At 46.0% G+C, this 15123-nt stretch overlaps 1 protein-coding gene across 6 annotated transcripts in view; it reads right to left on the reverse strand.

The window, feature by feature from the left end:
• Window positions 1–3499: 3499 nt before the first annotated feature.
• The window catches only part of HDAC3 (histone deacetylase 3), a 187172-nt gene continuing 175548 nt past the window's right edge, over window positions 3500–15123 (reverse strand). For all 6 annotated transcript variants that reach the window (XM_060686757.2, XM_060686756.2, XM_087891208.1 and 3 more), the window contains 3 exons: window positions 5285–5364; window positions 4884–5041; window positions 3500–4633 (listed from right to left, as the gene is read on the reverse strand). In XM_060686757.2, the coding sequence (XP_060542740.1) occupies window positions 4564–4633; window positions 4884–5041; window positions 5285–5364 (308 nt within the window). In that variant the 3' untranslated portion in view covers window positions 3500–4563. The remainder of the gene's footprint in view (window positions 4634–4883; window positions 5042–5284; window positions 5365–15123) is intronic.

Genomic DNA, 15123 nt, shown 5'->3' on the forward strand with positions numbered 1-15123 from the left:
TAAACTGGTTAAATAAAGCCTCATTCAAGTCATTGAATTTACACCAGCGAGCCAGCTTACGCAACTCTGCCAAAAACGTTGCGGCTGGCTCGGCAACCAAACGCCTACGATTAAAAAACTCTACCCGCCGGGACACCAACATTGGTTTAGGTGCTAAATGGGCTGTAATAACGCCCACCAGGTCAGAGTAAGAGAGCTGATCCACTTTCCTGGGGTGCACAAGGCTCACTGCCAGCCCACACAAGTCATTTCCACAGCAATTCAGGAACCAGTCTCGCCATGCGCCCTCCTCGGTAATGCCATAGCACCGGAAAAAAGACTCAAGCCATGCTTGGCATATTTCCCATGTGTCCAGGCGGCGTATGTCAAACTCCAGCAATGCCGCTGCACCAGCCAACCCCACTGGCAGATGTACCGGCGTTGCTGGAAGTACTCGTAGTCCCCCTCGAGGAGCTCATGGCATTCAGCCTGGAGTTACCGCCGGCTCTGAATTGCTGGATGCGTAGGGCGGTGCAGCATGGTCCCGTGCCGAGCTGCAATGCCTTGCGACGCTGAAGAAGCCACTTCCTTCAGCATCCCATCCTCGCCAGTGAAATGTAGTGGGTTCCAATGAGCCAGGCAACTCTAAGTGACTTCAACTCTTCTTTTATTCCATAATTAAAAGCAAGTAAAAAGACTAGAACAAGCTTACTTAGCCAGGAACAAACCGAGAATAAATATTCTTTGGGCTTCCGCTGCAGGCTGGCCACTGGGTGGAGTAATTGGCCAACAAAGCTGATTGGACCTAAAGCCCCGGCCAGCCCATGGTCCTAAGCCCCAGCCACCTATTGATAGAATCAGGAAACCACCGGCTGGGGCTGTTGCAACCCGGAAGCACAGCCACGCCAATCCTGAGACACAACACTTTTACAATGTTTCATAATGTTTTATTATGTGATAGTTGTGTTAATATGAAAAGGGAAGATGATACAGTTGCTTGCATCGGAACTTTGCAGGTTTCACAATGTTTTATAATGTTTTAATAAGGTTTATGTTTTAATATGTGATAGTTGTGTTAATATGAAGGGAAGATGTTACAGTTGCTTGCATCGGAACTTTGCATGTTTCACAATGTTTTATAATGTTTATAATGTTTTAATAATACAGTGTTTTATATTATTTTAATGCATATATATAATGCTTATAAGGTTAATAAAGTTTTATCATGTTTTAAAATGTGATAGTTGTATTAATGAAAAAGGGAAGATATTACAGTGGTTATGTCTACAGTCTTGGCAGGATTAGTTTGAGATGTATTCCTTGACTCTCGAGGAGCTGCTTTCAGATGCTCCTGTGAGGTATTTCTGGTTCCTGTTTTATGTAGATATACACGTGTAATGATGGCTTGTTGTGCATCCTTCTACGATTAAAACTACTTGAAACACGTATCCTGAAGGATACATATCCATTAGAAAGCTTTAACAGAAATGCATAAAAGAACTTCAAGCAATCAGTTTTTCTAACATCTGAAAACTTTGACCTGGGGCACCTTAAAAAGAACACAAGTGCTGTGTGCAGCCCAAAAGTTATGCTTCTCTTTAAAGCTTTTGAAAGTACACTTTGAACGCTGAAGCGAGATAATCCCGCAGCCTTGCTTCAGTCTGCTATGGAATGCCTCTCAACCCTCTCACATACAGTTGCAAGAAAAAGTATGTGAACCCTTGGGATTGCGTGGAGTTTTGCATGAATTGGTCATAAAATGTACTCTGAACTTCATCTAAGTCACAACAATAGAAAAACACAGTCTGCTTAAAATAATACTACACAAACATTAGATATTGCCATGGTTTAATTGAACATAACATGTAAACATTCACAGTGCAGGGAGGAAAAAGTATGTGAGCCCCTAGCCTAATGATTTCTCCAAGAGCTAATTGGAGCCAGGAGTGAGCCAACCTTGACTCCAATCAGTGTGATGATATTGCATGTGTTGCTGACAGCTGTCCTGCCCTTTAAAAACACACACCTGTTTTGGGTTTACTGGTTTCAAGAAGCACTGTCTGATGTGAACCATGCCTCGCAGAAAAGAGCTCTCAGAAGATCTATGATCAAGAATTGTTGACTTGCATGAAGCTGGAAAGGGTTACAAAAGTATCTCCAAAAACCTTGATGTTCATGTGTCCACGGTAAGACAGACTGTCTACAAATGGAGAAAGTTTAGCACTGTTGCTACTCTCCCTAGGCATGGTTGTCTTGTAAAAATGACAGCAAGAGCACAGCGCAGAATGCTTCATGAGGTAAAGAAGAATCCTAGAGTGTCAGCTAAAGACCTACAGAAATCTCTGGCACATGCTAACATTTTTGTTGACACATCTACAATAAGGAAAATATTAAACAAGAATGGAGTACATGGGAGGACACCACGGAGGAAGCCATTGCTGTCCAAAAAAAAATATTGCAGCACGTTTGAAGTTTGCAAAAGAGCACCTGGATGTTCCACAGCACTACTGGCAAAATATACTGTGGATAGATGAAACCAAAATTGAGTTGTTTGGGAAGAACACACAACACTATGTGTGGAGAAAAAAAGGCACAGCACACCAACATCAAAACCTCATCCCCACTGTAAAACATGGCGGAGGGAGCATCATGGTTTGGGGCTGCTTTGCTGCCTCAGGGCCTGGACGGATTGTTGTCATTGATGGGAAAATGAATTCCAGAGTTTATCAAGACATTTTGCAGGAAAACATACGACCATTTGTCCGCCAACTGAAGCTCCGCAGAGGATGGGTGATGCAACAGGACAATGACCCAAAGCATACAAGTAATTCAACAAAAAAATGGCTTCAACAGCACAGAATACGCCTTCTGGAGTGGCCCAGTCAGAGTCCTGACCTCAACCCGATTGAAATGCTGTGGCATGAGAGCGATTCACACCAGACATCCCAAGAATATTGCTACACTGAAACAGTTTTGTGAAGAGGAGTGGTCCAAAATTACTCCAGATCATTGTGCAGGTCTGATCTGCAACTACAGAAAACGTTTGGTTGAGGTTATTGCTGCCAAAGGAGGGTCAACCAGTTATTAAGTCCAAAGGTTCACATACTTTTTCCTCCCTGCACTGTGAATGTTTACATGTTATGTTCAATTAAACCATGGCAACATCTAATGTTTGTGTAGTATTATTTTAAGCAGACTGTGTTTTTCTATTGTTGTGACTTAGATGAAGTTCAGAGCACATTTTATGACCAATTCATGCAAAACTCCACGTAATCCCAAGGGGTTCACATACTTTTTCTTGCAACTGTATGAGGCTATGGGAAAAGGCTGGCCAAAGGAGCTTTCTGTTGCAATGCTTTCTGAAGGAACCTCCCAAGCTAAGTGCCAGGCTTTGCAGTCATGGCAGTGAACAAAGTTTCATAGTCAGTGCAATTTTAGATTCATGATGTATCTCTGCAGCTACTAAATATAAACGTTCATATGTCAGGATGAACTGGGAATGAACAAAAGAGAAGGAAAATAAGAAATATTGTGTTTAATATTTTAAACCCACCGGTAAAATATAAGAGAAGGGCAATTGCCTCTCTGTCGTCTTAGCTGCAAAGAACTTCTCAAATGTTGGCAACTATCTTCAGCACATGCAGTTTAATTAAAAAGATTTAAGCCCGCATTAGATGAGGAGGAATTAAGGTTGGGAAATCTCTTTCCATTTCAGTTCACTCAAAGAAATACTTCAAATATCAGGACAATGATGAATAGGGTAAAAAGGGAGAGTGATACATTTTTCTGTGAAAAATATCCTTAAAATTTCTTTCTTTTAGAATTCAAGCATGAATAATACTGAAAATCAAAACATAGTGCTTTTAACAGATAGCAAAAGATGGATACACTGAAGTTAATTTTTGGTCCGGGACTCTTCCCTTAATAATATTCCTTCAGTGAAGCAAAAACTGAAGTATGTCCAATAAGGTATATATAAGGTATACTTTTTGCTATAAAAGTCACAAAAAACTGCCAAATTAATTTCTCAGTGGGCATATTGCCATGCAGTACATAGCATCTCCAAGCAGAAAGACTAACAAAAGATAACTTTTAAAAGAATCCACATGACTGGAGTGCTACATAACATGACTTCTCCACTTCTATTATGGTCAAGCAAAATATCCACCAACATTATCTGATCTCTGTTTATAATTCCCATTGCTATAGAGGGCTGAAAATTTGTCTATGTAGGTGAGCTTTTTACTGCAGGTTTCTAATTGGGCCCTCCAGGAAAATAAAAGTAAGAAAAATGGTTCAAAATACAATGCAAATCCTGTCCTTTTTTGAAGAGTAGCAGCCTTGTGAAAAGTGATGGTCATTGCAGAATGAGAATTGAAGAGGATTACCTAGCAACAACCTGAACCTTATATGAACCTGAAACGAGGAAGGTTTATTCCCACAAATAATGGCTGAAGATCGGGTCGAATAGAAACCCTCATTGCCTTCTGTGCTCAAACAATTCTTTCTACTGCAACCTATTGCCTCCTTAGAGTTTTATCATCCAGACAATTTCACATAGTGTAAATGTATAGGATTCAGGCCTCATATTTCAACATCACTTTCTTTATCATTATCATGGTCACCATCGTAGAACTCATTGGAAGCTTCTGGCCTGCAAGATATAATAAAGTTACATAGGTTAAGAAGATAATATAGCAAAAATTAAGGATAAATATGGAATCTGCTTATTAAAAAAACGCAACAAGCACATGGCTCTGACAAGGAGCACTATGGCTATTAAACAGATCATACTAAGAGTCCCAATCAATACATACTGATTTCTGGGACTAACTGCTGGAGTTTCTCTCAAGTATCAGATAAAATACATAGTTTTTATTTGTATGACAAATATAAAAACATGCCTGCTGTAATTATCTTCTGAACTTCTCTCTTCTGGATCAGGCTCATCTGTGCGATCATAGCTCAGAAGATCAGAAGGGACATCATGGATCTGGACACTAGGTGCATGATTCAGCATCTTCAAATTCTCAAATATTGTCTGCCGTATTTGATCTAAGTACTTCACAGAAAACAGAAAATGCAGCAAAATCATATTAAGAAAATCGCTTCAGCAAAGATTATCACATTTCTATCATCATTTTTGCGGCCATCAAACTTAAGCATAGTAACAAAATTAATCTACTATTAGGAACAGGCTTTAATAAATAGAAGCACTAATAATGCATCTTTTCAAATGAGATATTCTGGAAAGGAGGCAAATAAAGAAAGGGGGCAATTTGTTCATTTAGCAGGAGATACTCACCTGCCTTGAGTTCTGATTTTCAATTCTAGTGCTGACATCAGGGTGGAGAGTAAAGTCTGGAGCAAAGTATTCAAAATATTCTTTATGGATAAAAAAAAGAGAAATGTTTATATATATATTAAAAAGTGAAATCCATATATACAGTTGCAAGAAAAAGTATGTGAACCTCTTGGGATTACGTGGAGTTTTGCATGAATTGGTCATAAAATGTGCTCTGAACTTCATCTAAGTCACAACAATAGAAAAACAGTCTGCTTAAAATAATACTACACAAACATTAGATGTTGCCATGGTTTAATTGAACATAACATGTAAACATTCACAGTGCAGGGAGGAAAAAGTATGTGAACCTTTGGACTTAATAACTGGTTGACCCCCCTTTGGCAGCAATAACCTCAACCAAACATTTCCTGTAATTGCAGATCAGACCTGCACAACGATCTGGAGTAATTTTGGACCACTCCTCTTCACAAAACTGTTTCAGTGTAGCAATATTCTTGGGATGTCTGGTGTGAATCGCTCTCTTAAGGTCATGCCACAGCATTTCAATCGGGTTGAGGTTAGGACTCTGACTGGGCCACTCCAGAAGGTGTATTCTGTGCTGTTGAAGCCATTTTTTTGTTGAATTACTTGTATGCTTTGGGTCATTGTCCTGTTTTTTTTTTTTTTTCATTTCATTTTATTAAATTTGTATACCGCCCTACTCCCGAAGGACTCAGGGCGGTGAACAGCCATAAAATAGAACATATAAATACAAAATTTAAAATAGAGATAAAACAAATTAAATAAATTTGGCTGAACCATTTTAAAACCCCAATAATTTAAAACCAAATTTAAAATTCCCATTTAAAAGAGGAAAAGTTTAGGTCAGGCCGGCTTGCTGGAATAGGAACGTCTTAAGCGTACGACTGAAGGTACGCAGATCCGGAATCCTCCATATCTCGGGGGGGAGCTTGTTCCAGATAGTAGGTGCCCCCACAGAGAAGGCTCTCCCCCTGGGGGCCGCCAGTCGACATTGTTTGGCCGACGGCACCCGGAGGAGCCCCTCTCTATGGGAGCGTACTGGTCGGTGGGAGGCTATTGGTGGTAGCAGGCGGTCCTGTAAATAACCAGGTCCTAAGCCATGGAGCGCTCTAAAGGTGATGACCAAAACCTTGAAGCGCACTCGGAAGACCACCGGGAGCCAGTGCAGCTCGCGCAGGAGAGGCGTTACATGGGAGCGCCACGTCGCTCCCATCACCACCCGCGCGGCCGCACTCTGCGCCAGTTGGAGCCTCCGAGTGCTCCTCAAGGGGAGCCCCATGTAGAGAGCGTTATAATAGTCCAGACGGGAGGTGACGAGGGCATGAGTGACCGTGCGTAACGAGTCCCGATCCAGAAAGGGACGCAACTGGCGGATCAGGCGAACCTAATGAAAAATCCTCCCGGTCACGGCCGTCAAGTGCTCTTCTAAAGACAGCCGTGAATCCAGGAGGACACCCAAGTTGCGAGCCCTCTCCGTGGGGGCCAATGCTTCGCCCCCAATAGTCAGCGATGGCACCAGCTGACTATATCGGGACGTCGGAAACCACAGCCACTCGGTCTTGGATGGGTTGAGTCTGAGCCTGTTTCCCCCCATCCAGATCCGTACGGCCTCCAGGCACCGGGACATCACTTCAAGGGCATCGTTGGGGTGGTCTGGGGTGGAGATGTACAGCTGGGTGTCGTCAGCGTACTGATGGTACTCCACCCCGAAACCACGGATGATCTCGCCCAACGGCTTCACATAAATGTTGAACAAAAGGGGCAAGAGGACCGATCCTTGTGGCACCTCACATATAAGGGGCCTCGGGGTCGACCTCTGCCCCCCTGTCAACACAGACTGCGACCGGTTGGAGAGAAAGGAGGAGAACCACCTTAATACGGTGCCTCCCACTCCCAACCCTTCCAACTGGTGCAGCATGATACCATGGTCGATGGTATCAAAAGCCGCTGAGAGATCTAATAGGACCAGGATAGAGGAACAACCTCTGTCCCGAGCCCTCCAGAGATCATCCACCAACGCGACCAATGCCGTTTCCGTGCTGTACCCAGGCCTGAAGCCCGACTGGAACGGATCTAGATACGTCGTTTCATCCAGGTACCGGGGAAACTGTCGTGCCACCACACTCTCAACAACCTTCGCCACAAAGCGAAGGTTGGAGACTGGACGATAATTAGCCAATATTGCCGGGTCCAGGGAAGGCTTCTTGAGGAGAGGTCTCACCACCGCCTCTTTCAAGGCGGCGGGAAAGACACCCTCACTCAATGAAGCATTTATAATCCCCTGGAGCCAGCCTAGCGTCACCTCCCGGGAAGCCAGCACTAACCAGGAGGGGCACGGGTCCAACAAACATGTGGTCGCATTCAGTCTACCCAGAATCCTGTCCACGTCCTCAGGGGTCACAGAGTCAAACTCATCCCAGATAACATTCTCAGGACCTGCTTCCGTCATCCCCACTGGATCTACCCAGTCGGAGTCCAGATCTTCCCGAATCTGAGTGATTTTGTCATACAGATACTGAACAAAGTCCTCGGCTCTTCCCTCCAAGGGGTCCTCCCTCGCTTCCTGGTGGAGCAGGGAGCGGGTCACCCTAAACAGGGTGGCCGGGCGGTTATCTGATGACGCAATAAGAGCAGCAAGATGAGTACATTTCGCTGCTTTTATCGCCACTAGGTAATTCTTAATATGAGATCTTACCAGTGTCCGGTCAGATTCAGTGCGACTGGCCCTCCAACTACTCTCTAGGTGTCTTTTCCGGCGCTTCATCTCCCTCAGCTCCTCAGTAAACCAAGGAGCCAGGTGAGATCGGCGCCGGGTCAGAGGCCGCAAAGGCACGACTCGATCCAGAGCTCCAGCGGCCGCCCTATCCCAGGCGGCCACTAAGTCTCCAGTCGAGGCGTGAGCCAGGACCTCAGGCATTGGCCCAAGCTCCGTCTGGAACCTATTAGGTTCCATCAGGCGCCTGGGGCGGTACCATCTTATCGGTTCCACCTCCCTGCGGCGGGGAGCAGCGGTTCGAAGATCAAGGCGAAGGAGAGAGTGATCCGACCATGACAAGGGCTCGATGACTATGTCCCCTATCTCGAGATCACTCAGCCACTGTCCAGAGACAAAAATCAAGTCCAGTGTGTTTCCCCCCATGTGCTTGGGCCATGAATTAGCTGGGTCAGATCCATAGCCGTCATGGAAGCCATGAACTCCCGAGCCACCTCAGACGTCTCACCCACGGACGGCAGGTTGAAATCCCCCCATGACCATAAGTCTGGGGGTATCAACCGCCACTGCGGCGATAACGTTGAGTAGCTCGGGCAGGGCTGCTGCCACGTGGCAGGGAGCCAGGTACGTGATCAGCAAACCCATCTGAACCCCATGACCCCACTTCACAAGGAGGGTCTCACAACCGGCCGTCTGAGGAACAGTGGCCTCCCTCGGCCTAAAACCTTCTCTAATAATAACCGCTACTCCCCCGCCCCTCCCCTGAGACCTCGGTTGATGGAATGCGTGGAAGCCTGGTGGGCACATTTCTACCAGAGGAACCCCTCCCTCCAGGCCCAACCAGGTCTCCGTAATACCTGCCAGGTCCGCTTCCCCCTCCTGAACAAGATCACAAATGAGGGGGTCTTTATTTACTACGGACCTGGCATTGCACAACATCAGCCGAAGGCCTGGGCCCTGAGGGTTTGTGCAACCTGGAGAATGAGTGGAGCCTTGGGGGCCGGAGCACGCTACCGCATGGAGACAGCGGGTGCGCGCTCCCTTAACATGATATGGCCCCCTGCTCCCGCCATATCTACCCCTCCCCCTCACAGTACCGATGATAAAAACACAATCTGGACAAGCTCGACCCCCCCCATTTCCTCCGGAACTCCCACCCCCCCGCCGCGTATAGTGGCCTGTTGCATCACCTATCCTCTGCGGAGCTTCAGTTGGCGGACAGATGGTAGTACATTTTCCTGCAAAATGTCTTGATAAACTCTGAAATTCATTTTCCCATCAATGACAACAATCCGTCCAGGCCCCGAGGCAGCAAAGCAGCCGCAAACCATGATACTCCCTCTGCCAATGTTTTACAGTGGGGATGAGGTTTTGATGTTGGTGTGCTGTGCCTTTTTTTCTCCACACATAGTGTTGTGTGTTCTTCCCAAACAACTCAATTTTGGTTTCATCTATCCACAGTATATTTTGCCAGTAGTGCTGTGGAACATCCAGGTGCTCTTTTGCAAACTTCAAACGTGCTGCAATATTTTTTTTTGGACAGCAATGGCTTCCTCCATGGTGTCCTCCCATGTACTCCATTCTTGTTTAATATTTTCCTTATTGTAGATGTGTCAACAAAAATGTTAGCATGTGCCAGAGATTTCTGTAGGTCTTTAGCTGACACTCTAGGATTCTTCTTTACCTCATGAAGCATTCTGCGCTGTGCTCTTGCTGTCATTTTTACAAGACAACCACGCCTAGGGAGAGTAGCAACAGTGCTAAACTTTCTCCATTTGTAGACAGTCTGTCTTACCATGGACACATGAACATCAAGGTTTTTGGAGATACTTTTGTAACCCTTTCCAGCTTCATGCAAGTCAACAATTCTTGATCGTAGGTCTTCTGAGAGCTCTTTTCTGCGAGGCATGGTTCACATCACAGTGCTTCTTGAAACCAGTAAACCCAAAACAGGTGTGTGTTTTTAAAGGGCAGGACAGCTGTCAGCAACACATGCAATATCATCACACTGATTGGAGTCAAGGTTGGCTCACTCCTGGCTCCAATTAGCTCTTGGAGAAGTCATTAGGCTAGGGGCTCACATACTTTTTCCTCCCTGCACTGTGAATGTTTACATGTTATGTTCAATTAAACCATGGCAATATCTAATGTTTGTGTAGTATTATTTTAAGCAGACTGTGTTTTTCTATTGTTGTGACTTAGATGAAGTTCAGAGCACATTTTATGACCAATTCATGCAAAACTCCACGCAATCCCAAGGGGTTCATATACTTTTTCTTGCAACTGTAGCACACATCAAAGCACAACAACAGACAGTTATTCCCCTGAGGAAATACAGTTAATCCTCAAGTTACTAATGTAATGGAGCTTCCCAATTACATTTGTAACCCAAGGATTCCTTTGATTGAACCATGTTAAATGAACATAATCCCTCCCTGCTTTCTACAATGCATTCGCTAATTAAATGCATAGGTGCATAAATTCACATGAGGTATCTCAGGATGGGGAAGGGCATGCAGGGTCTGGTGCATCAGCAGGCCACCTAAGGCCTCCCTCAATCCACTGAGATACCTTATGCTCCCCACAATTGTTTTCTCCCCCATCCTGCCCCACTGGTGTTCACAGATTGGAGCTGCTTTGCTAGCATCCCGGATTCCACTTACTCCTCCCCACCCTGTTTCCCCTGGATTACTTACTTTCAGATGATGGCGAACCTGTAAGAACGTGAAATCTAAGGAAAACATTTTTGCCAGCTTCTGAGTAAAAGACTTCAGCTGTGGGCCAGGTGACCAGCAGGCCTCTGGGAGTAGAAAAGGCCTGGGTGGGGCCACCGCAGCCTCCTGCTTCAGGGCAGCTTCAGGGCATTGGGCAGCAGCAGTAGTCAATCAAGGAGGAGCTTGCTTCCTTTATCTTATCTGGCTGAACTGCAAGCTCCTTGTTGATTGGCTGCAGCTGTTGCCACAATCCCTGAAACTGCTCATTCTAATTAGCCAGTCAACAGCAAGCAGAAGGCTGCTCGGCACTGGCCAGACTGGGTCCAAACTAAGCCTGCAGGCTCTCATGGCAGAGGAGCTGAAGTCAGATGGGGCAAAGCTGTTTTCCTTGCATCTCACATTCTTACAGCTTCACCGTAAGTTTCTGAATAAATAAAAGACTTTGGCTTCTCTGCCATGTGGGTCAGCCTCTTCTGGAGCCCTTCAAAAACTGCAGTAAAGCCATGGGAGGAGTAAGTGGAATCCGGGTCACTAGCAAAGCAGGCCCAGTGCTTGTGGAGACCCGGTGGGGCAGGTTAGTGGGGGGAAATAGGCAGGGGGCATGTTGCGGCATCTCTGTGGTCGATGGTAAGGGTAAATGACCACTGTGTTGCTGCAACATGCCTAACTTCACAACCAGGTTATAAATACTTTTTTGGGGGGGGGAGGGTCGTAATTTTGAGCAGTCGCTAATTGAACTATCATAACAAGGATTATCTGTAATACAATCTTAACTTTTTCACTCTTTTGCCTGAGACTTGTAATTTATTGTGACCCTTTATATCATAAAGTGTAAACACACAGACTTCTGTCTTAGATAGAAGGTTGAACTAGAAGACCTTCAAGGTCCCTTCCAGCCCTATGATTTTATTTGCTAAAATCTCCTCACAACTGGCTACTCTACAATTAGAAAAAAACCAAAAGAAAAAACAAATTTCCCTGATGCTTTTTATTCTTAGTGTCAGTTGCATATCCTCTTCATCTAGCATATTAGCATACATTTTTTCCCCAACTGGGTACCCATGATCTTCAACATTAACAAATAATTGCTAAAACATGAATAAAGAGGCAATATAGGCAATATTCAGACAATGTGACTATAAGGCATTTTAGAAGTCTAAAAAATAAAAGCAGCACTTTTAATACAGGCCCAGAAATTGCTTACAAGTCAGCAAAAGGCAGTACATTGATGTTAAAACTTCTGTTTTGTTAAAGATTTACTGATGTTCCTAAACTGACTTTAAAGGCAACCCTGGCTATGCTATTTCAATAGAATATTGACATTCTGCTTTAATGAACCAATATTTCAAAAATATAATAAACCAATAAAGTAATTCTGGGAAATTACAGTAAACATAGTATGGAGGAAGATTTTTTTTACATTTCTCAATTGCATTATGAAATTGTTCACGTTTGAACTGATGGTAAATTAGACATTATTATAACTGCATATTATGCATAAAAATATAAACTATTGCACAAATATAAAAAAGTTACTGTGTTATATACTAAAATTGCTGTTTATGTCCCACCACAAGCCTGTGTAAACAAAGCATTATGAACTCTAGCTGACCAAATTATGGAGGCTGAAGCCAAATACCCCGATTCACTGGCCATTATTTTGGGAGATCTAAACAAGGCAAACTTGACTTCCGGTTTGGCGTCGCGGCGAGACAGTTGGGGAATAGCGGGCTCCAATGAGCTCCGCGAAAACCTGGACTGACGAATCGCTGCCGATGGGTTTTTGGACCAGAACCGTCCTGTAGGGACGGGGAAGAAGGAGAGGCACCTCAGAAGACCAAGAGGAACAGGCAAGTTCCTTGAAGGTCAGAGGAAACTCTCTATGACTTGGCGGTGGCGGACGGCAGCCATTGCGGCTGCCACGAAGCTGGGGCAACCGGATTAAGCATTGAACAGGAGTGATGAATGGAACAGAGTTTTTGGAAGCCGGGTGAGTGACAGCCAACCCATGGTTTGAAACAACATCAAGGAAAAAATCTTTGTAATTTTAAGACCCCTAGCGATGAAACAGCAGCTAATGAGCGGGGGGGGGGGGGAGGGGAGAAGATTTTAAAGTGCAATTTTAAAAGGGATAAAAACCCGATGGAAAATTGACTTTTGAATAAAACTATTTGGAAATTTTAAATAACTAGAGAAATTGCCCCAAGATTGGTTAAAGGATCGGAAAGAAATAAATAGATCCTTTCTTTGTCCTTTCTTGTTCAAACTTCAAGAAAAACAAAGAGAACGGACGTTGGCTTACCTGAACGTCCCTTTTCTGGGCGCTGCGAGCACTGTCCATGGCTGGGATCTTCCCTCAGATCTTGACACTAACTGAGTGAGAGCTGATTAAACTCTCCCTGTCAAGCCACGCCTCCAATCCCATAGTCCTCCAGTCTCTCACGAAGGCGCAGCAAGGTCACAACAACGAAAACAACAGGCAAGTCAATAAGGAAACTGTCCTTCAGGCCGGATCACAGGCAGGCAGTCTGAAACAAAACGTAAACACCAGAAACCACAAACAGGGTGGGAATGGACAGTGGTCGCAGCGTCCAGAAAAGGGACGTTCAGATAAGCCAACGTCCGTTTTCCTGAGCGCTGCTCCCACTGTCCATGGCTGGGACATACCCAAGCTCAAATGTCTAGGGCGGGAGACTGGCTGCCTCTGAACCCCGGCCCAAAAGGGCGCTCTGTAGTACTCGCCGAAACAAAGGAGGCGTCCGCCAAAGCGTAAGAGTCTATCCTATAGTGGCGAATGAACTGCGACACCAACGACCACGTTGCAGCACGGCAGATGTCCTCTACGGAAGCCTGTGTCGCCTACGCTGCAGAAGTGGCTGCACTATGGGTGGAGTGTGGTACAATGCGACCTGGGAGCGGCTTCGCTGACAACTCATACGCCAATGAGATACACGCCTTGATCCACCTGCCCACCGTGGCCGATGATATCTTCTGGCCCATGGAGGCCGGGTGGAACGAGACTAGAAGGGCCTCCATCTGACGAAAGGTGGCGGTCCTGTGAATGTATGTACGAAGTGCCCGTCTAACATCTAGCGTGTGCCAGCATCTCTCTGTAGAGTTCCGTGGGGACGGGCAGAAATCCGGCAAGGTGAGTTCCTGCGCCCGATGAAACAGAGAACTCATCTTGGGGATGAACGTAGGATCGAGTCTCAGAATCACTACGCTATCTCAAAACATACAAAGGTCTTCCCGAACCGATAGAGCCGAGAGCTCCGACACCCTCCGGGCAGAGGTGATGGCTAAAAGAAACGCCACCTTAAGTGACAAATGTTTCAGTGAAGCCGTAGCCAAAGGCTCGAAGGGTGGTGAAATCAGGGCCTGTAAAACAAGAGGGAGGTCCCAGGTCAGGTATCGGTGAACCTGGGGTGGACACAAGTTCGTAGCACCATGAAGGAACCCCCTGATAAGCGGATGGTGAGAGAGAATCATAAGGAGGGCATTTCAAGACAGTGGACAACGCCGCCATCTGACGTCGTAATGTTGCAGGAGCTAGTCCCTTTTCAAGTCCCGCCTGCAGAAATTCCAAAACCACCTCGACTTTCGCAGAGGTAGGGTCCACATGCCTCGAAGCCCCCCAAGCACAAAAGGCCCTCCAGGAAGCCTCATAAATTCGACAAGTGGAAGGACGTCTAGCCGCTTGTATAGTTCCAACGACGCCGTCTGACAAATGGGCCTTCTTCAGGATGACCCGTTCAAATGCCAGACGGCCAACTGGAGCCACTGGGGCTCTGGATGACAAACGGCTCCCTGGCGCAGTGATATCTGGTGTTTTGGGATTACCCAAGGCTGGACCACGGAGAGTGCAACGAGATCGGCATACCAAGCTCTGCGTGGCCAATTGGGAGCCACCAGGATCAGATCAGCTTTCTCTGACAGCAATTTCCAGACGACCTGAGTCAGTAGCGGAATGGGCGGGAACGCATAGAGGAGTCCGCTGGGCCAGTGACATCGAAGGGCATCGTGATCCTCCGCCGAAGGGTCCGGATACGGGGACACAAAGCGAGGCAACTGTGCATTCTGTCGAGTGGCAAACAAGTCTATCTCCGGCGTCCCGAATCGGTAACAAATTTTTTGAAACAGCCGAGGATGCAATTGCCACTCCGCCGGGTCGATCCGCTCCCGGCTGAGCCAATCGGCCCGTATATTGTCCACCCCCAAAATGTGATCCGCCCGTATCGAGCGCAGGTGACGCTCCGCCCAGTTGAAGAGATTTTCTGTTTCGAACATTAGGGCTCTGGACCTCGTGCTCCCTTCCTTGTTTATGTGCACTTTGGCCACTGTATTGTCCGTGAGGACTAGGATGTGGCGGCCCTCCACCGACCTCCGGA

The sequence above is a fragment of the Pantherophis guttatus genome, chromosome 3 (assembly GCF_059756535.1).
Source record: "Pantherophis guttatus breed Tessera chromosome 3, ASM5975653v1, whole genome shotgun sequence".
NCBI classification, from domain to species: Eukaryota; Metazoa; Chordata; class Lepidosauria; order Squamata; family Colubridae; genus Pantherophis; species Pantherophis guttatus.